Here is a 21304-nt window from a genome sequence, read left to right on the forward strand (position 1 = left end):
TTTGTGGGCATGTTTGTCTTTTTTTAAGGTTGACCGCTGGCTAAAGGTGAATCAGGAATGGGGTTTGAGGAATAATTTGCTTATTCTAATGCAGCTGGCTTATGAATACTTCATAAAGTCAGGAAGACTGACTTAAAAGTGAGGAAATTATTCAAGTTTTATATTAAATATGAAGATTTTTTTTTTTACAGATGTATCTAGTAACTTATTAAAATATTGTATAGGTTAGTAAAACTGGAGCAGAAGGTGCTGTGTTGGATGAAGCCAAGAACATCAACAAGTCTTTATCTGCTCTTGGAAATGTCATCTCAGCTTTGGCTGAAAGCAGTGTAAGTGTTTTTTCTTTTTGTTTTTGTATGCTTCAAGGTTAAAGGCTTGTATTTGAACGATATATTATGAAGAATTTCTCCGTTGATATTAGTGATTTGTGTGGAGTCTTCTAAACTAATCCAGTTACACCAATACATTGCAAACAAATGTTACTCTTGTACTGTGTTGTCACTAATGAATAATAAAGTTGTATTTAAGGGACCTAAACACACCAAAAATTTTTGTACTCTAGAAGTTACCAAACATAAAAAGACTTTGTCATCCTGTACAAATATAGTGAATTCATGAAGCTGCATGCTTTATGAATTAAAGTAGAACTTAATCTTTCTAATGAGGCTATACCTAGATAAAATACTGCTCTTCAACAAAGTAAATAACACGTCCGAAAAACTGTAACTGATTCATTTAATTGTTTTCTTGGTAGACTTATGTTCCGTATCGTGATAGCAAAATGACTAGAATCCTTCAAGATTCACTAGGGGGTAATTGCAGAACCACTATTGTTATTTGCTGTTCTCCGTCTTCATACAATGAATCTGAAACAAAATCTACTCTTCTCTTTGGCCAAAGGTGAGTAAATGACTTAAAAGATAAGAGGGACAAGAAACAGAATTTCGCAAGAAAAGTTAAGCACTGTGTGTGCAGTTGTGTATCCTGCCTAACAACAACTGATAAAGTAAACCTCTAACAATAAACGAAGTCCATTCTTAAAAAACGTGGAGTTTGAGATCTTAACTGCTGATTGATTGCACATGTGAGTGTACCTCAATATTTTAATCTTAATAAACTCAGAAATAAATGCAGAATGAGAAATAAGCTACTCAGTCAAGATTTCTATACCTAATTAGTTAGTGTTTACTTTCTTTAATTCTTCAGTGCACACATGGCTAGGTGTTGTGATCTATACAAACATCTTTAAACTGGACAGGATCCTGAAGCCAGTATTTCAAGAAGGACCATGTGCATTTTGGCTCAAAATGCAGTTTAGTGTATAGTTTTGGATTCAGGAAGATATAAGGGAGAGCCTGTTGTCTGCTACCCTTTCTTTTATAGTATACTGAATTACATTTTCTAGTCTGTTTCCTGTCTTAGTGTTCTAGTAACATTTGAGTTAATACTTGTAAATTCCTATGTAATTTGTAACTGAATTTTTAAGTACCTACTCAGAGTTTGATATCTGGTTAGGCGTGTCATCTTTGCCACACTTCTATTAATGTGGAACGTTAATATTCCAGTTTCTGAGTGCTAGGCTTAATCACTGCATTTACTGGAGCAGATTACAGAAGCTATCAGCATTTCATTTACTTCATCTGTTTTTTTTTTTTTTTTGGTTAGTATACTTCTTTAATTTTCGTTCAATGATACAGTTTTCAACTTTTTGGAGAAGACTTTGCTAATGGAAAGTAGACTAGATGACTTTGGAACTCCTTAAAATCTGGCAGAATATAGGCACTTAATAGCTGTTTTAGTAATGACTGTGCTCTGTAGCAGCGGAATTCCTGTTTGGTCTCCTTCTGGTATCTAGGAAGTCTTTTCCTCATAGTATTTCTAGCACAAGATATCAGGAAATGTCTTCCAACTGTAGCTCTGTAGATTCACTGTTCCTTGCTCTTGACTTCTGGAGGAGCTGCAGGAGTGTATTTCTATCTCAGTCACCTTCATTAGTCTGATATATTATCTCAGCCTTCTGGGGATGTTAAGTTTATGCTGAAACCCTCAGGAGTAGTAACTGAAGGTTAAGTAAATATTACGTAACTTAGCAGGAAAAGCAGTAATTGGTCCCAATGAGACTTTGCAAAAGATCCTTATCGGAGTCATAATATTGGATACTGTGGTGTATTCCTAACTACCGTTAAGTTTTCTTCTGTTTTCATCTTTGGGGAGGGTGCTATTTTGTGGTAGTACATAAGAGCTACTGAGATAAGCAAGGTACAGCACTAATGTAAAAACTACATGTTAACTTCATATAGTTTTATTAGTGCTTGTAGCTTTGTCTCCAGAGCTGATGCATTTGGGTGAGATTTGCCTGACCTTGTGTCACCTGAATTAAATGCATTTGAGCTTTACAGCTCATATACCTCTTTAGTTAGTGGAGATCTAGTCACTGGATTTCTAGGTGAAATGAGCAGTTCTTTAAGCTAGATTATTTACACCCTAAACATATTGTGCTCTGTTGGAGAAATGTTTGTTAGATATGGTAAATGCTGCCCTTTGTTCAAAGATGTGCACTGTCCCAGCTCTGGTGAAAGTATACAGCTGATTTTTTTCTAACTCAACGAGCTTGAGATTTTTCAGTCGCCTTAAAGCTTGTTGTATTACTCTGTCCATTAATGGTTGTATTTATCCAACTGAAAGGATATTAAATTGGCATGGAGTAGAGACAAGCTTTTGCAAGAGGTGGAAGTTGCTTACGCATTTACCAGCAATATGTGAAAGTTTCACTTAAAAGCATTACGTTCTTTTCTTAAATAATTAAAACAAAAAACACAGTTTCAGTGGTCTGTCTCTCTATGTAGAGCAAAGACCATTAAGAACACAGTCTGTGTCAACGTTGAGCTCACTGCAGAACAATGGAAGAAAAAGTATGAGAAAGAAAAAGAGAAAAACAAGACTCTACGGAACACCATACAGTGGCTAGAAAATGAACTCAACAGATGGCGGAATGGTAAGAAGAAATTTTTATTATGCAAACTTCAGAAAAGCAGACATGAAAACTACTGAAGAACCCTATGCCAGACAGAAATAAGAATATTAATGCTAGGGTATTAGATTGAGATTATTAGGTTGACATTGGAGCTTTCTGTTTCTTGTTGGAACAGCTTTTAATAATCACATACTGGTAAAACTGTCTGAAAGTATGTTGGTATTAGGTTCTTCAACACTTAGTTTACTAGGAGAACTGGACCTAGGTAAACTATTAAAAATACGTATTCCTCATACATATGTCCCAAATACATATACATTATTTGTAATTGCAGAAACTGATGAAAGTTTTCTTTCTAATTCACATAAGTCTCATAAGGTTTTGTCCTTGTTTATAGTTCACTTCTGTAGGCAAAAAAATAAATAAATTCTTAACAGTAGATAATACGTGCCCATCCTCCCTGAATGATTGAGTTCTTTTTCATTCAAGCGTGGCAAAGTGCAAGTTAATTATGAAACCATAAATTCAGGAAGAGAAACATGGAAGCTACTGACAGATGTATGCTGGAGTTTACAGCTTTAGAAGATGACTTTGCAATCATGCAGACAACTCCTGCACCCCATCTTAAAGTAAATCTGCAAAAAAAAAAATGGTCTTACTTAAGTTGAGTGGGATATGATTTGTTTCGTGTCTTGTGTAGAGATGGTATGAGGCCACACCTGAAAAGTTAAGTATAATGCTTTAAGAATATTGACACAAGATACTGGAATGTTGGAAAGAGCCCATATCATCCAAGGACTGTGTAAAATACTTTGTAATAAGGCACTAAGGAATGTAGTTAGTTTACCAGAGAAGTGCCTTAACTAGAGTGTGAGGCGTTTTTTATGTGAAGTCAGTCAAGTATTCTCATCAGAAAAGGGTTAATGAACATAAAGGGATAAAAGTGTAACTGAACAAATACTCTTAAATAGGAAGTAGATAGTTTAGCAGTAAAGATGTCTACCTATCAAAGTAAAAATACTTTATATTCCTTTATTTAAGGGGAGACTGTACCTGTTGATGAACAGTTTGACAAGGAGAAGGCCAACTTAGAAGCTTTTGCAGTGGACAAAGATATTACTATTGTTAATGATAAACCAGCAACCACAATTGGAGTAACTGGCAATTTCACCGATGCTGAGAGAAGAAAATGTGAGGAGGAAATCGCTAAACTATACAAACAACTGGATGACAAGGTATGCCATTCTTATTCTTATTTAATGTAAGACATCTCAGAAATACGTCTTGAGCTACATTACGCAATGCTTAATTTGCCAGTCTTCATTTGTTAGCACAGCTTCTTTAAATATTTGCCAAGAGCACCTATTCTATTTCTGAAGTTCTAATTAAGAGATATCAAAATTGCTTCATCTGGTACTAAGTGAGCATCCTTTCTTAGATCATTTCCCCACTTTGCTGAAAGTACTAAAAAGTGTACTGAATGCAAAAGTGCACATGGCAAGAAAAAGATTTTTTTAAAAAAAAAAAAAAAAAAAAAAGGAAAAGCTCATGAGAATCTTGAGTGGCTTTTCTGCTTTCTGGGTGTATGCCATTCCAAGCTGATAGTTTGGATTAATGCTATCAAAAGGAGGAAAATGAGTAGAAAAAGAATAAAAAAGGTATTTGGAAGTAAAAACACTTACTTTCAAATAAAATGTGCATACACTGAACATCATTTCAAACTAAAGCAGTAATACTGAATATGAAAAATCTTTTAATTATATCTGATTTATTTATTGGAAGCTGGAACAACTTGGAGAAGACTTGCAGAAGCACAGGCATAATAATTCTGTCCTTGAACCATAGTGTTTTATACGTATACACCAAGTTAATGGATCAGCCTGTGATTCAAAAATATTTATGTTTATTGCTTTGAGTTGTCTAATTGTCTCAGAACATAGAAAGGTTAGATGCCTGATGCTGCCTTCTCTTAGATTATTATTTCTCAGTGGTATTTGTCTATGTATTGAACACAGTCTTAATTCAACTGCAGGATGAAGAAATTAATCAGCAGAGCCAGCTAGTAGAAAAACTAAAAACACAAATGTTGGATCAGGAAGAGGTGAGTTTTTTGCTTTTGTGTCTTTGTACTGCTTTTCATTGACTTTTCTTTTGGAGATGTTCTGAATGGGCTGTAGTTTATGACTAGGGAGTAAAATGGTTGATTATTACTGTACAATAGTTTTTTTAAGTCAGACTTGAAATGCTGTGCTTATTCATTCTCCCTGCTTGTGCTGTGCTTCTGGCTACATTTGAGTCAGTTTACTCAAGGTTTGAGTATCCATGAAGGCAGAAGGAACCGAAATCTTTAAACAAAGACACAGTCTCTTGTTTCCTTCTTACAAAGCTAGCAGTTTGTCAAAACTAAAGAAACCTTGGTTTACTGTAAGAAATATGTTTTATGGTTTACTCTTGTCAATATTGCTGTACTGACAGATGGTGGGTGGGGGTATGCATGGAATTTGATTGTCCCTAATAAAAAGAGAAGTATTTAAGTGCTACTTCAGGCTGCACTTGCTAGAATATTTGAACCATTTGTATGTGCATGCTGTCAGTGATATAACTTAATTATATATCAGAAAATACCTGGCAATTTCATTTAGCCAAGATATCAGAGCAAATAATTCTATATTTACAAAGTCTAAAAAATAAAGTGAAAAAAAATCTTGGTGTATAGGGCAAGAAGGAAATGGATTGAGGTCTCAGGAAGTTGGAGCTGTTATTTGCTCTTAACTTAAATAAATTTGCATCTTTTATCAACTCATTGTTTTGTTCTAGCTATTCTTCAGCAGCTAACAGTGTTAAAGTGCTGAAAGTTTAATCCCTAGCCTGTTGACAATTTCAGACTCGAGTAGTGTTTGGTGACCTTTTTGCAGTTTTCCGTGCACATTTGCAGTTGCTGGTCTTAAGTGCTTTCATCCTTAATCGTTTCCATTTTGCAGACTTCAGAAGCTGAAGAATTCTATATAAATGTACCTCGTTTTTATCTGTCCTCAGTGTCCTTGTTTTGTTATGCTAGGCATCATAAAAATATAGATATAGACAGTTACAGCAGTTGAAAGCATTACTAAGATTTCACTTGTTAATGCGGAATTCTTGGTGGTGGTGACATGTTTTAAATAAATCTCTATCAACATTGTAGCTTTTAGCATCAACCAGAAGGGACCAAGACAACCTGCAAGCAGAGTTGAATCGCCTTCAGGCTGAAAATGATGCCTCTAAAGAGGAAGTGAAAGAGGTGCTACAAGCCCTTGAAGAATTAGCTGTCAATTATGATCAGAAGTCTCAGGAAGTAGAAGATAAGGCAAAGGAGTATGAACTGCTTAGTGATGAACTCAATCAAAAATCGGTAGGAAAATGGGTCAAAAAATTGTTGAGTCTTCAATAAACTCTTGCCTTGTATCTCCAAGCTGTTTCTTGCTTGGAGTCATTTAAAGGTTTTCACAAGGGAAAGTGAGTTTAATTCTAAATCCTGTTTAATACCAGAAAACTCATTTGATGACCTAAGTGACTGATAAATTTTTTATATGGCTTTCTTTCTCCCCCTTATTTCCCTTGTATAAACCTCTGAGAATTCTTTCCTGACTGATGTGGCCCAAAAGGTTTGTTCTTGTGTCAAAGTCTGTTTACATCTTCTCCATCTTGGCTCTGATAGTTCATTTCACACCACCTAATCTTTACAGGTCTACTGAAACTATCCATGGTAACTGTGCTAGTCTTCTCTATAATGTTCCAAGATTATTGCACAGTTTTGATGCTGATGCAAGTTGACAGAACTGAGAGATGGATATAGAAGTAAAGATACTTCAATGTTCTCAGTCTGTCACAGCTAACCCAAGCAGTAACTATCCTTTTGTATCAGTAGTTGGAACTTTCCTGCTGTAAAACTTCAGGTGTTTTTTTAAAACTGATCAAAGAGCCACCAACTTCTGAATGTGCAAGCTGCTTTAGCTGCCACTGCTACAACCACAGCAGCTCAAACCAACTCTAAGTCTCCTGTCAAGTAACTGCAGCGCTTATATGACACCTAATTCTGAGTGTCCATTTTAATATTCAAGCAGGAGAGAGTTAAGAGCTCTACAAATATAGCAAAAAGTGTTTGACTTGTTGTCCATGTACCTTTTTTCTTATAAATGCAATCCTCTGCAACGTTTAACCATATATAATTCTGAATACTGCTTAACAAAGTTGACATAAATTTTGTTGCTGAGTTGTGAGATCACATTTTGTGAGCTGAAGGCCTCTGCCCCCAGTACTTAACTTTTCTTTCAGAAGAAATAGCGTAATTGTAGAATTTCTACGTATTTACTATGTGGAATATTTACTTAAGTTGAATTTTTTTTGAAACATGCTTTTTTGGAAAACAATGTGATACTTCAGTACTTGTTTTAATGTAGCAACTATATATTGCTATTTTAAATAATATGAAACTAGTTTTAAAAAATGTGTGTTGTTTACTAAAATACAACTGCTTTTACTGTAGGTCACTTTAGCCAGTATAGATGCAGAGCTTCAAAAACTGAAAGAAATGACAAACCATCAGAAGAAACGAGCAACAGAGATGATGGCCTCCTTACTAAAAGATCTTGCGGAAATAGGAATTGCAGTAGGAAATAATGATGTCAAGGTAAGGTTTAGTTGATGAAGCTTTTAATGCCACACACAGACACACGTACATCATGGGTAGGTAGGGTCAGTTTTCTTACTACAGTAAAAATAACTACCATAGTAACCCTCATACGCATTAGTAATTTGGGCACACGGTCATCCCTTGCTTCTCCTGTGACTTACTAAGTCCCAAACAGAAATTGATTGTGCACAGACAAGATAGAGCAGGTATGGTTTCTGAAGTAGTGTTTTCATTCATACTGTTATTAGAACTATTTCACATGACAGTTTCAACTGCATCATCTTAGACTTGCAGTGGCAATCAAGATGCTAGTTATGTTAAAAATGGAACATGGAACTGAAATAAAAGATAAATTGAGAAGATGACTGTAGGACAGGAACATAAGCAGTATTGTATGCAACTCACTATCTTTGTGTAAACAAAAGCATTTGGACGGGGAGGGGAACAACACAACATATAGTAAATGACTGCTATAACAAACTCTTGAAAGTAACTTATTGGTAGTAAGTTGCAGGTACAAGTATAACTGGCTGAGTCACGTCTGTAAGTGTTAAGCTTGTAAGGGGTGGGGTGTTGAAGGTAACCTTTTAAGCGTGCTGTACTTTCAGGTTATTCATTTAAGTTCAGAATTATAAATTATAAATTCAGAATAATATTAGGTAATATGAAGTTATGTTTTGGTGCCCAAGTGTTCTGATTACCTGCTGGGGTGGGGGCAGGGATGCTAGGCACTAAGTTACTAAGTTGTTCCACCTCATCTTTAATTCTGTTTCTGTATCTAAGCTTTCTAAATGTGATTGCACAATTTTCAGCAGCCTGAGGGAACTGGCATGATAGATGAAGAATTCACAGTTGCAAGACTGTACATTAGCAAAATGAAATCAGAAGTAAAAACAATGGTAAAACGATGCAAACAGTTAGAAGGCACACAAGCTGAAAGCAATAAGAAAATGGAAGAAAATGAAAAGGAGTTAGCTGCCTGTCAGCTTCGTATTTCACAGGTAAATATTTCTTGTGTTCTTCCTAAATGCTCTTTTGAGTCCCATTAACCTCTAATGGGGGGAAGTTGCAGTAACTTTTTTGACACCTGACAAAGTAAGTTGCGTTTGAACAGCCACAGGACTTGGCTGTGTCCTGAATACTCTCTTCAGTTTGGGTCCTTCTGAGTAATGTGTGACAGGATGTCAGAATTTCTGCAATATGTCTGCAGCCTGATAATGCTTTTGCAGCAATTGTATTACATACTACAGTGTGTTTGTACTCTGTCACAGGATCCCTTACAAATACAAATCTTACAGGAAAGCACTGTCTTGTACTCTGCCCTAATGCAGCAAGTTGAAAGTGGGAGAGGTAGAATTAGCACCGTGATACTTCAGTAGGTTTGCATAGCAGATGAATCTTGCTTCTAATGCCTGATGGGCTATATTTTGGTATTATTATTTTCTCTATATTGACCATACAGATGGTCATCTTTTATATCAGATGTGTACAGTACTGTTTTCTAAATGCAGTGAATCACTTTCCTCTGATAGCATTTAATGTGCAAAAACATTTATTCTCCCAGTAGAAAATTTACTTTGTTTCATTGAATGGCATGAATGTAAGACGTTGTCTTAAATTACAGATCTACTCAAGTAGTCATTCTTCTTAGAAAGTTTAGTTGGCACCATTTTTGTTTTGAGATCAGGTTACTTGTTTAAAAATAAGTATAGTGTTTATGCAGAAGTAATTCCATGGTACCTAGTTCTGAAGTAAATGAATTTTTCTTTCCTACAAGCATGAGGCCAAGATCAAGTCGTTGACTGAGTATCTTCAGAATGTGGAACAGAAGAAGAGACAGCTGGAAGAGTCTGTGGATTCCCTTAATGAAGAACTAGTTCAACTCCGAGCACAAGGTAAGCATAGCTTTTTATAGTCTGTCCTTGCCCCACCCAAGTTTAAATATGTAATAATAAATAGGAAATTCATCTGTCTGGGTTGAAGAGCGGTGCTTCAGGATAGCATTTTGCTACTGAACATCTAGAACTAGTCAATAGAAAATCATACTTGCTGTTTCAAGTGCTAAGGATACGGATAAATTCAGGATGCTGCTGATTCAACTGGTACATGTGGGGACAGGTGGATAACTTTTTCCAAATTTTGAAGTGTTGGGCTGAGGGGAATTACTTCTTTCTTCCCTGTAAATGCTTAGCTTCCTGGCTAAAACGTCTTTTCTCCTCTGTTCCTATTAGAAAAAGTCCATGAGATGGAGAAAGAGCACTTAAATAAGGTTCAGACTGCAAATGAAGTCAAGGTAAGTTAATGTAATTGTTTTTTTAAAACAAAATGAAGTATAACAACTTCTGAAAGTGTTTAATACATGTTTTTGTTTTTTATAATAGCAAGCTGTGGAACAGCAGATTCAGAGCCATCGTGAGACACATCAGAAACAAATCAGTAGCCTGAGAGATGAAGTTGATGCAAAGGAGAAACTTATCACTGAACTCCAAGAGTAAGCAATTGTCATCATTTTGGTACTGCCAAATGGCTGAACTGTGCAAGTACAGAAGTGTGGTAGGGTGGGAAGGAAGTAGCAAAGGTTTTTTCCAGCAGTATCTAATTAGTGTTGCTTTACTGGATGTGGTTTGTTTCAATCAACTGACCCATTACAACATATCAGAAGCCTTAGTTACTGAGTGTTGATAATTTGATTTGGATTGCAGCTTAATGGGCTTCTGTTTGATGCTTCTGGTGACAGGGAGAAGGCAAATATCTCTTCTGCTTTAGATTTAATTTTGTTGGATATCACAGAGATGTGCGGGTCTGTTCCCTATTCTTTCCAGTCCTTTTAAAATTACACCTAACATTTACTTTTGTCTTCAGCCAAAATCAGAAGATGATGCTTGAACAAGAACGTCTTAGAGTTGAACATGAGAAGTTAAAAGCAACTGATCAGGAAAAGAGTAGAAAACTCCATGAGCTTACGTAAGTGATAATTGTGCATAAAACAAGTGTTCCTGCACACTTGTATTTTTAAAACAAACGACCTGATATGATGAAGTCATTTTTCACTGCCTTAGTGTATAAAAGTGGAACAAAAATAATGAAAGATATACAAAGGCCAAATCGAATCTCAATGCTACAAGTTGGAGCAGTTAACGTTTTCATTTTTATAGCTAAGTTTTGCATGCTCTAGGACTAGAATAGGCTTACCTTGACTTTACAACAGTTCCCATTTTCTTCATGGTTCTATGCAACTTATCTAGGCAGCTGGTTCTAACTGGCCTGTTGTTGAGATTCAACAATTGTATACTTCATGAAGTAACCAAATAGTGTATTTTTTGAAATAGACACTGAAATGTTAATGCAAAACTTAAAATTGAGTTCCACTTGTGGGTAAACTTCCACAGGTTAAGCTGAAAAGCAGTTATGAACTTAAATTTCACCATAATCTATAAACTTTACTAGACTATCTAGACTATCAGTAGCACCCCCATTTCTGGTATAAACTTGTCTTTACATAAGTTAGGTATTCTTAACTTTTTCAAAAGTACGTACTTTTTCTTTAGAAGCACCCACCAAATTTCAGGTTTTTAATCATAAAATTCACATAATCAGGCTTGATTGGTCTGTACAAGTAACCAATCATAACACATTCATTTTAGTATCCTTACTATGAAATACAACATTGGTTTAACTGATTTAAATTTTAATAGCGCTTTGGTCTTGTGAATCCATCTTATTCTCATTTATTCATATGCCACTCAGTGTCATTTACAGTAGATTTTTCTTGTCTTATGAGATATGACAAACGCACTTGTGGTTCTCATTTTGTTTTGCAGGCTAAAATATATGTCTTCATATATATATGTCTGTGTATATATATATCATTAATCCCTTAAAGACACTTGCTGTGTTAGAAACTTTGCTCTTCCAAAGACCCATAAGAAGCATTAAAGTTCTCCCCCTTCAGTCCAGATATTTTCCATTGTATATCATAAATGTGCATGGCAAAAGACTTTTTCCAGACCTCACTGGAAAATGGATGATGGCATTCTTCAGAATATTTTATTGCCTCAGATGTTTAATCATTTAACTGTGGTCTAATAATGTAACTGTATGTGGAGAATTTTCAAGAGAAAAAGAAGCTCAAATATTCTGGCCACTTACTGGGAGTGGTTCGTTTTCATCTACTCCATGGCCTTCTTTTTCTGACTTGGATTCAGAAAAAGTAAAGTCCAAATCCCTTCCTTGTGTCCTGTCAGAGTAAGGCATGCACTGCAATATAATTCTGAGAGAACATTAGTGGTGCAGTCAGTGCTTTCACATTAAATAGGAAGACAGCAGCTCTGAAAAGTGGTGTCATTAGGCTATATTCCTGGAAACAGAGATTCCACTGCTTATGATGCAAAGTTTGGCAAATGTAGTAGGGATAAGGTGGTGGAACAAAAAAAAAAAAAATCCTAAAGCCATCAGTTGGTACTAATTAACACTTTCATAGCTGGTCAAAACTAAGAGCATTTTACAGGATAAGATTTTTCCCAAACATTGCTGAACCTGATTCTGAAAATCTACCTTTACCTGTTTTAGAAATTCATAATTTCTGCAGCTGAAAGTACGTGTTTGTATTCCTTCAGTGTTAAAAGTACTCCCTCTTTTCTTCTTGCAACTTTTTCTCCCCCACTTCATGTGGATTTGAGTGTTGTCATCCATTGGTGATGTCCTTAACTGAGGACTTCAGCTGAAAGACAGACATTTTTCAATTTATACATATAGTGTTTACCACTCTCTAGTCTCCTAAAACATTTCCAGTTTTGCTCAGATGCTTCAGGTTGAATGTATTCTCTTTTAGGGTTATGCAGGACAGGCGGGAACAGGCGAGGCAAGATTTAAAGGGTTTGGAAGAGACTGTGGTAAGTTAGTCAGAATACTTTCCAAAGTAAGTGTCAATACTTACTTTTTTCCTTCAGAAATAATTTTTGTCTTTTCCCTCCTCCTTAACTGTAGGCTAAAGAGCTTCAGACTCTTCACAATCTTCGGAAGCTGTTTGTTCAAGATCTGGCCACCAGAGTGAAAAAGGTAAAGTGATGCTGTAAGGAAACTTGGTGTCTCTGGGACTGTTGTGTAAATTTCAGTTTAAAACTGAACTTTGAATTGATCTTTTTTTTTTTTCTGACTTGATCTTAACATGTAAGTTAAGATTTGTACTCAGCATCTTTTCTCCCTCCCTCTGACTTTGTTACTGCAGAGTGCTGAGATTGACTCGGATGATACAGGAGGCAGTGCTGCACAAAAGCAGAAGATTTCTTTCCTTGAGAATAATCTTGAACAGCTTACAAAGGTTCACAAGCAGGTACAGTGAGGCTTAATTTCAAGTTTAATTAAAAACAGATAAGCTACTTAAGCTCCATTATTATATAAGTAACTGAAAACCTATTGGTCATAAAGTAACTGTTCCATAATTAAATATTTCCATGTCTCTGATTGTGTTTCTTGATACAAAACAATAGATGCAAGGTTTCCTATAGAGTCATTTAATAGACATTTTAAGTGCATGTGGGTATATAATAAAATAGTTGCATTTAAACCAAGAAAGATCAAAAGTTAGTGTTTAGAGTTAACGCATCAATTTTGAGGGATGCTTGCCTGTTTCCCTCTGATTAAATAAGGATGTAATCTTTAAGTGCCTGTGTTGGATAGCTTGTCCTTCCACAGTAACGGGCTTTCAAATGATAATCTTAGTGCTGAGCTTACAAGAAGCTTAAGTATACATAGCATAGTAGCCCTACTATACAGTTTATATGTACAGTTCAGGGGGTTTTTGGTTGGTTGGTTCTCCCCATGGAGAGAGACACCAAGAAAATAACAGATTCAATTTTTGTAGCTGGTACGTGACAATGCAGATCTTCGCTGTGAACTTCCTAAACTGGAGAAGCGACTTCGGGCTACAGCTGAAAGAGTTAAAGCTCTGGAGTCTGCACTGAAGGAAGCCAAAGAGAATGCGTCTCGTGATCGCAAGCGGTATCAGCAGGAAGTAGACCGTATAAAGGAAGCTGTAAGATCCAAAAACATGGCCAGACGAGGACATTCTGCACAAATTGGTTAGTAGAGAATCCCTTGGCTCCTAAAACTTCTATCTCTCCTGATTTTTTTATCTTCTTACACGTGCATTTTTCAACCATAGCTGTGTCCACTTGCGTGAACACAATGTATTTTCAACCACGAGTTACATTGTGGTTAGCAGTCAGATTGTGTTGTGTTTTGTTTTGTATTTCTTATTAAATGGATCTCTTCTATGACCTGGCTTCTGATAGCTGGACTTTTCTACAAGCTGGGAAAGTCTTATCTAGGATTCTGTCCTGAATGTGTTTTCTGTTTCCTAGAATGAAAAAATACACTGAATGTGTGTCTTAGCTCTGTAACATCATTTCATAAGAATTTCTAAGACTAAGTAGGTGTTTCAGGGCAATGTGAGAGATTGCCATTGCCTTCATGAACGACAAAAATTGTCTTGCTTTCTGTACATCCAGGTTGGGAGGGGGCAGACAGAAACCCACAACTAACATCCAAAGAGCCTTAATCCGGTATTCGTGGTTCTTTGTTCCAAAACATGTAGTATTCGGTAGTCCTCCTTAAACTGTGATAGCTAGTAGAATTTCTTACTGTGTGGTGGAAGGCAATCATACTCTTGGTCCTCCTTCTCACCTGCTATTATGCTGTCAAGTACTGAGGACCAGGATGGTTTGTGACCTGTGAAGAACTTACCTGTGCCTGTTACGATGTTGTTGTTGTTGTTGTTGTTGTTGTACCAGTAATTATGGGATCCACCTGTATCAGGACTTTAGTAATCAACGTACTTACCTTAAATTCTGATGTAACTGAGACGAGCATTGGAGTTGAATTTTGCTTGTATTCTGTAGGTTTGTAAAGAGCTGTTCCAGACTAAAATGTTTTTTGTGCCTTTTGGGAGGGATTCTGGTATGGGTTTTTTTGGTCTCTTCAAGTGGCAGCTCAAAAACTGATGCATTCCTGCTTTATCTTTCTGTCAAGTGATCTCTAAGACAACAAACAGAATTCTTTAGTGAGTTTACCACAGGTATAAAGCTTCCTGTATGTAGGTGTCTGGTTCAGGTATAAAGCTTCCTGTATGTAGGTGTCTGGTTGAACACAAGTTCCAGGAGATTAGTTTGCTGCAAGGCAGAAGTTGAGAAGTGTTTCTCAGATGTAGTTGCTACCTGTTGTTTAATATCTGTTTGTATGTTTTCTGTTTAACATGGCAGAACTCTGTAAAGTTATGCAGTTGTGTATGTTTCGTTAAATTGCTTTCAATCAGTTTTGCACTAGCTCTTGTGAAAGCATATGTAGCTTGTGAATTTCCTGTCAAAACTACTTGAATTCCAGAATATAGTAAGTTATATAATATACGCTGGTAAGTATTTGTTGGAGTAGTGTTTATTTGTGGAGTAACCAGTATGCAGAACAGCTTGTAGAGCAAAATAACTAGCTTGTAGAGCAGAATAAACTAGTGACATATTGAGCAGGTGTAAGAGAAACAGCAGGATATAATGGTTCTTTATATGAACATAACACACAAAACTTCAGGTGATGAATTATTTGAGTTCATACTGACAAGAAACAGAACTCTTAAAGAGAAATACATTAGGTGGGGTAGATAACACGTGAGGAAAACCATTATCAGAAATTTTGTTAGCTTTAATGCTAGTAGGGACAATAAAAGGAAAACCTTGTCTATTTTTCAGGGCTGATTATATTTGATACTAATCTGACAGGTTCTTGGAATACCATCTCCTAAACTTGTTTTCCTCTAATTCAAAGTACATTCAATTTTGATTACTTCTAGGCCACTGCAAAATAAAGCATTAGTAAATTTGAATAATGAAAGATAAAATTGATATGTATATATCTGTAAATCATGTCTTGTTTTGTGCAGCTAAGCCTATCCGTCCTGGCCAGCATCCAGCAGCTTCTCCAACTCATCCAAGTGCAATTCGTGGGGGAGGTGCATTCACTCAAAACAGCCAGCCAGTTGCACTGCGTGGAGGTGGAGGACGGCAGGACAAAGTGTAAGTTTGGCTTGTAGGATTTGTTTTAAGTGTGCAACTGCTTTTTGTTAGTACTATTACAGTCCATTCTGTTGTATAAAATCACTTGAGTAATCAAATTAACTTATTTCAGGAATTTATAGTTAGAGGAATAATGCACCTGACTAATGCTGTTGTTTTTGTTATAAAACTGGCGTTTATTCTAAAATGGTGGTTGTTGAGTTCCTATGAAGTAGAACATAATGTAAAAAACAGTCAATTGGATATCATCACCAGCCACAGCAAGCAGCTAGTGTTTGAGAAGAGTTTGGAGAGTTCAAATTATTTTGTCTTGCTAATATTTGTAAAGGGTTCCCTTCAAAAAGCATTCAGCAATGAAATAAAAAAAGACCCTGTTCTTATGTTGTTTGTTCTAACTTTGTGCACTGTTTCATGTGTCTGCACATGTTTGGAAGTATTTAATGGAAAAATTCGTGTCGTTATCCAGTAAGTTTTAAATGTTGCCTGATTAAAATACACTTACGGTAATTGGAATCAATATGTGCACTTTAAAAATGGAGAATACATCTCATAAGCTCTTTTAATCTCAAATCATTACATTGAGTCAGGTACTTACATATATTAAGTTACTTTCAGGATCAAGGCTTTTAATTAACATCTGTACTGTAGTTGGTCTGTTGGTTACCCAAGAGTAATGCTTTATTGCATCCTCCATCATCTTCACTTTTGAGTGTTGTAATATGAATGCCTTCTAGAAATTCTTAGTTAAGATTATCTGCATCTTCAGTTTGAAAATAATCTTAAAATAATCGATTGCATGGTGTGGTGCTTAAATCCTGGGCCTTCTTTTTTTGAAGTGCACCAGAGCAGCTTATTAATCTTGTTTTCATTCATTTCTTTCTATTAACTGAATCTCTTTTCAAAGTTTGCCATCCAATTTAGTGAAGAAAATCAGGCTGTAGAACTAGTTAGGGTACCTGGTTCTGTTCAGTAGCCACTCTTAAAGTAGAGGTTGAAGTTGTGTACGTACTTTAAGCTTGAATAAGGTTTAATTTGAATTACCATGGAGCTGGCAATTCATGGATGTTTGATTATTACTTTGGCAAGGTGAATGTAATCTTGCAGCTACTCGAACTATGAAGTCAATCTAGCTCTGCTGTCCAATGCAGAGGCATATGAAGGTGTGATTGACTTAATGTATTTTTAGATGCCTAGAGCATGTAGAAACTCATGCTAAAATAATGTTGCCTAGAACTCCAGCAAGAGTCTATTTAGTCTCATACCTCTTTAAGAGTACTTACCGTAGATATAATCAGTGATATGTAGCTCAAAATTGAGCTTGTATTTTGCTTTGGAGAAGGATCACTGTTGGTCACTGGGATTTTAAGTAGGAGACTTCGCACTTTGACTTTTGGACTATTTGTAGATTAATCATCAGGGAGTGAAAAATAGCTAAGTATTGGCTAAAGTCCCTTTTAAAAACAAACAGCAAAACAATAAAAGAAATCCCACTACATGATATACTTAGAGAATCCCTTAAGCAATTGTAAAGCTTTCATACTACATTTGGCATCAGCACATTAACCCATTGCTGCAGAATCAAACTGAGTTTAGCACTTAAAGGCAGAGCAATGGTCTTAATTTATTTGAACCCTCCTATTTTGGTTTTGGAGGAACCTCTGCCTTACGAACGTATGGGGAAAAGAACTTTTTTAAGCTTCATTTTGCTATTAAATATAGATATCTGTTGAGTTTGGGAATACTTAGGTAACCAGTAGCATTTTTCTCTGTAGTACTGTCTATTACAGTTTTTTCTGAGGATTAATACAGATACTAAGCATCAGAGTTTCTGGTTAGGGTATAAGTTTTGATGCAGTAGAAACATGGTGTGCTGTTTAACGTTTAGAGACCACCATTTAACTAATTATTCTGGAAATGTAAAAAAAAAAAAAAAAAAAGTCAGCTGTTATTTCCTTACATAGATCAAACGTCTTTAGTGTAATTAATGCCAAATGATCTCTTCATTCCCACCTCATTTTCCCAAAGAGCCAAGGCAATAGTTTGAAGCAGCTGTTAGGTGGGTACGTGGTACCCAGGCAGTTTTCTCCCTTCCCTGCAAAAGCAGCAATGTTGTGGGAAATGGAGATGGGTTATAATTGGCTTGATTATAATGTTCACTGCTTTGGGTATCCGGATCAAGATGGTCTTGATTGCATTAGTCAGCTTATCTTGGTGTAAATTTGTATTGGTAACAGCCAGCATTGCTTAAATGCTTCCAGCATTGCATAATTTCTTATTCTAAAGCAGATGTTGTGTTAGCATTTATCTAAGTGGTTTAAGAACTGAGCTCTTAAAAGCTATGTAAATAATGAATGTGATCTACTGTAAATATAAATAGCTTGGCTTTTTTGGTTTATTAGGTACAAACACTTAACTTCTTTATTTCTCTCATTTGCAGTTGCTGAATGGTAAATGCAGCGTAAGAAGGCTTGGATATCATATAGAGGGAGTCATTCCATGACAATAATCTCTCCCTTTGGGGACTGTAGGATTATTTTTTGAAAATGTATAAATTATACCTGGCCTGTACAGCTCTTTTCCCCTTCTACAAATTCTGCTAACTGATTTCCTAACCCCTGCCCATACCCCCCCCCCAAAAAAAAAAACAAACTAGAGTGCAATTTTGGCGTCTTGAAAAATGACATGTTAGTTAAAGTGTAGCTCTGCTCATTACACGGTTTGTCTTTCATGTCTTAAATTTAGTCTGCACTGTGCCAAGCTGAATGTACATTAAGAAAATCTTAGTTCAATTTTTCTAGCTTAATTTTGTGTACATTTTATTGTCTTAGGGAATGTGCAACAGTGTTTAAGTATATTTTCATTTTTATCACATCACATAACACTACATGTCCCACTGAATTAGAACAGCACTCTACATTATAGTATGGTTTTCTTTTGGAATGCTACATAGAGCATTGGAACTAAATTTCTTTGTACAGTGTAAGAATACTGAAGTGTGCTTACGACAACTGCCATGAGGCACTGCAAGCGCTGCACCACAGAACTAAAGAGTTCAATATGAACAAGGCTGTGTAACTGTTATCTGATTAAATGCCCGTTTATCGGGTTATTTAGAGTTAAATATTGTACAGTAATAAGAGTAAACTGAAGTTTACAAAAGACTCTGGCAATGGATTATCTCATCTGTCCTGTTCCTGATTCTACACACAGTATAGTCTGGTAGAGTGAAAACATTCTGCTTCATTCTGATGAGCCTGTTTATCCATTTTGTCTATACCTGTGATGGTTCACTTTCGCTGTTGTAAAATAGTGAAATGAGCACAATCTAAAATTTAATTTGATATTCCACTGCATACACAGTACTGGAATTTTCGGCTAAAGTTTTAACTTTCAATTAAAATTAATTTCAGCAACAATTTCAGATACCTGATAAAGGATACAGCTTTTTAAAACTATGGATCTGGAAATCCCAGACGTGTGTTTAAAATAAAAGTAAATAAAGCACTATAGTGAATTGTATTTGTAATCCGTTTGTAAGTAGGTATATGAAATGTCCAAAGTAGTAGTTGTTGAATATTTTTCTTCTCTTTGCAATAAAGTCCTCTAAAGTGGCTAATGAAATGAAATGGGTTTTTTTTGTTTGTTTTTGAGCTCCAATACTTCCACTGAGCAGAATCTGGGTTTTAAGTTTTTTCTAGTATAATTTGCCTAACTTATTTATTAGGGTTTAGCCACTACAATTTTTAGCCTCCTTCTGCATAGAAACTAGTTTCCAGGTCTTTGAGAAAGAAGGAACTTAATGTTGCTGAAAGAATTTAGATAGCTTTTCAGGCCCTGTTAATACCACTTTGTGTGTTAGTTTGAATTTTTTGATGGGTACTCATCAGTTATTTTGGAAACAGTAGAGATTCTATAACTGTTCAGACAGCAAATCACTTTCAACTTTTATATTATAAATAGACAAGTATTTATATTATGATGGAGTGTAGTCAGATTTTAGACCTTGAACCACTTGTTTTCTATATCTACAGTAGACTGAATTTTTAATAGTTTGATTTTTAATGGTTGAGTGTATCAGTCAGAAATCTCACTATTTGGGAGTTTTCAGCTTTTAAGACTGTTTATTAAGACTGCCAAACACTCCAAACTTGCAGTTGTTTCAGAGCATGTCTAAAGACAGCACTCTGCAGAAAGAAAAGGAACAGCAAACTCCTTTCAGTTGAAATTTCTCATAATGGAAACAACACTGTCTGTTATCTTCCTCATTGTTAACTGCAGGTTTTCAGGCCTTGATTTGTTAATTTGCAATCAAAAGCAAAACCCCACTTTCTTTAAAATGCATTCATATGAAGCAGGATTTTTTTCTCATGCCTGTGAATGGGGGTTTCATTCCCATAGGTAATTATCGTGGGTTTTGGTGCTGAAAATTCCTGTTTAAAATAAAGAAACGATAGCCTGTAGCTCAGTGTACCTTTTTATATTTAAACTTTTTTATTTTAAACATTTTATGAAGTTTACGAAGAACTGCCTCTTAAAGTGTTAAATAAATAAAATATATACTCTTTGTTTTCTGGTTTGGCTGTCGTAGGTCAGCTGGACAGGACAATTACTGTTTTTTGTAAATTAATATTCAGTCTATACAGGGAATGTTCAACACTGCTGTTTCAACTTGCAGTCTTTGGTTCTTTTATGTTCCTCTAGATCATATTTTTTTAAAAGATGGTTTAGGATAGGAACTCGGTGAAATAATATTTATTTCTGGTGAACAACTAAATTATTTACATAACTTAAATGCTGACTCACTACTGTGTGTAATTCTAAATTTGACATGAGAGGACAAGTCTACCTGTGGAATATGATTTAACTTCAGTACACTTAAGATGCATTTAAAACAATTGGTTTGGGGGAGACGCCATATAGTTTTAACTTACCTGCATGCTGTAAATGTATTTGTGTTTAAATAAAGAGAAGAAAAATCTTTGAATTTTGTGCATTTATTCAGTCTTCACATGAGTGTGTCAAATTGTCCCTGTTTATTTATTTCACTTGTTTCCTGACCAGTTATCTTTGCTTAAATTGTGATTATCATAAACCTCCAGTTACCTACACTGATAAGCTGCAACCGTCTCAGGCATTCATTGACACAATCTAAATTGAGGGAGGGACAGGGACATGCCTAAAGTCCGTCCAAGTTTGTTATAGCCAGAGGCTTGGGATAGCATACCTTTTGAATGAACCAAGAAGCTGTAATAGTGATTTTTTTTTTTTTTGTAAATGTCAAAATGTATTACTGTATATGAGGTATGCTACACATAAACCTCTCTTGAATCACTTAAGTCCATCACACTGCCAAGGGATACAGCAAACACATCTGAAAAATCACTAATAAAGACTGATCAATGTATTGGGATTTTTGCCTTTGTGGTTCTGAGCTCATTCACCTTCTTGAGCTTCCCCTCTTTCCCTTCTCTTTATCACTTTATTCCAGAATTACAGCACAGCATACCCAAGTTGGGAGAGTCCCATAAGGATCATCCAGTCCAACTCCTGGCACCACACAGGTCTACCCAAAATTTCAGACTAAGTCAAACACTTCTC

General features: G+C 35.7%; 1 protein-coding gene across 3 annotated transcripts in view; it reads left to right on the top strand.

The window, feature by feature from the left end:
- Positions 1 to 20690, top strand: part of KIF5B (kinesin family member 5B) — a gene marked incomplete at its 3' end in the record, with an annotated part of 34729 nt that extends 14039 nt beyond the window's left edge. The window contains exons 9-26 of one of the 3 annotated variants that reach the window (XM_084511296.1): positions 225 to 329; positions 755 to 900; positions 2847 to 2995; positions 4016 to 4209; positions 5007 to 5075; positions 6156 to 6362; positions 7497 to 7640; positions 8459 to 8644; positions 9421 to 9538; positions 9875 to 9936; positions 10025 to 10134; positions 10506 to 10607; positions 12475 to 12535; positions 12630 to 12701; positions 12871 to 12975; positions 13507 to 13723; positions 15574 to 15706; positions 18144 to 20690. In XM_084511296.1, the coding sequence (XP_084367422.1) occupies positions 225 to 329; positions 755 to 900; positions 2847 to 2995; positions 4016 to 4209; positions 5007 to 5075; positions 6156 to 6362; positions 7497 to 7640; positions 8459 to 8644; positions 9421 to 9538; positions 9875 to 9936; positions 10025 to 10134; positions 10506 to 10607; positions 12475 to 12535; positions 12630 to 12701; positions 12871 to 12975; positions 13507 to 13723; positions 15574 to 15706; positions 18144 to 18150 (2187 nt within the window). Of the gene's footprint in view, positions 1 to 224; positions 330 to 754; positions 901 to 2846; positions 2996 to 4015; positions 4210 to 5006; positions 5076 to 6155; positions 6363 to 7496; positions 7641 to 8455; positions 8645 to 9420; positions 9539 to 9874; positions 9937 to 10024; positions 10135 to 10505; positions 10608 to 12474; positions 12536 to 12629; positions 12702 to 12870; positions 12976 to 13506; positions 13724 to 15573; positions 15711 to 18143 lie in introns of those variants that run through there. The other 2 variants (XM_084511295.1, XM_084511294.1) reach the window with 2 other exon arrangements.
- Between the last annotated feature and the right edge of the window lie 614 nt (positions 20691 to 21304).

The sequence above is a fragment of the Aythya ferina genome, assembly GCF_964211825.1.
Source record: "Aythya ferina genome assembly, chromosome: 2".
NCBI lineage: Eukaryota > Metazoa > Chordata > Aves > Anseriformes > Anatidae > Aythya > Aythya ferina.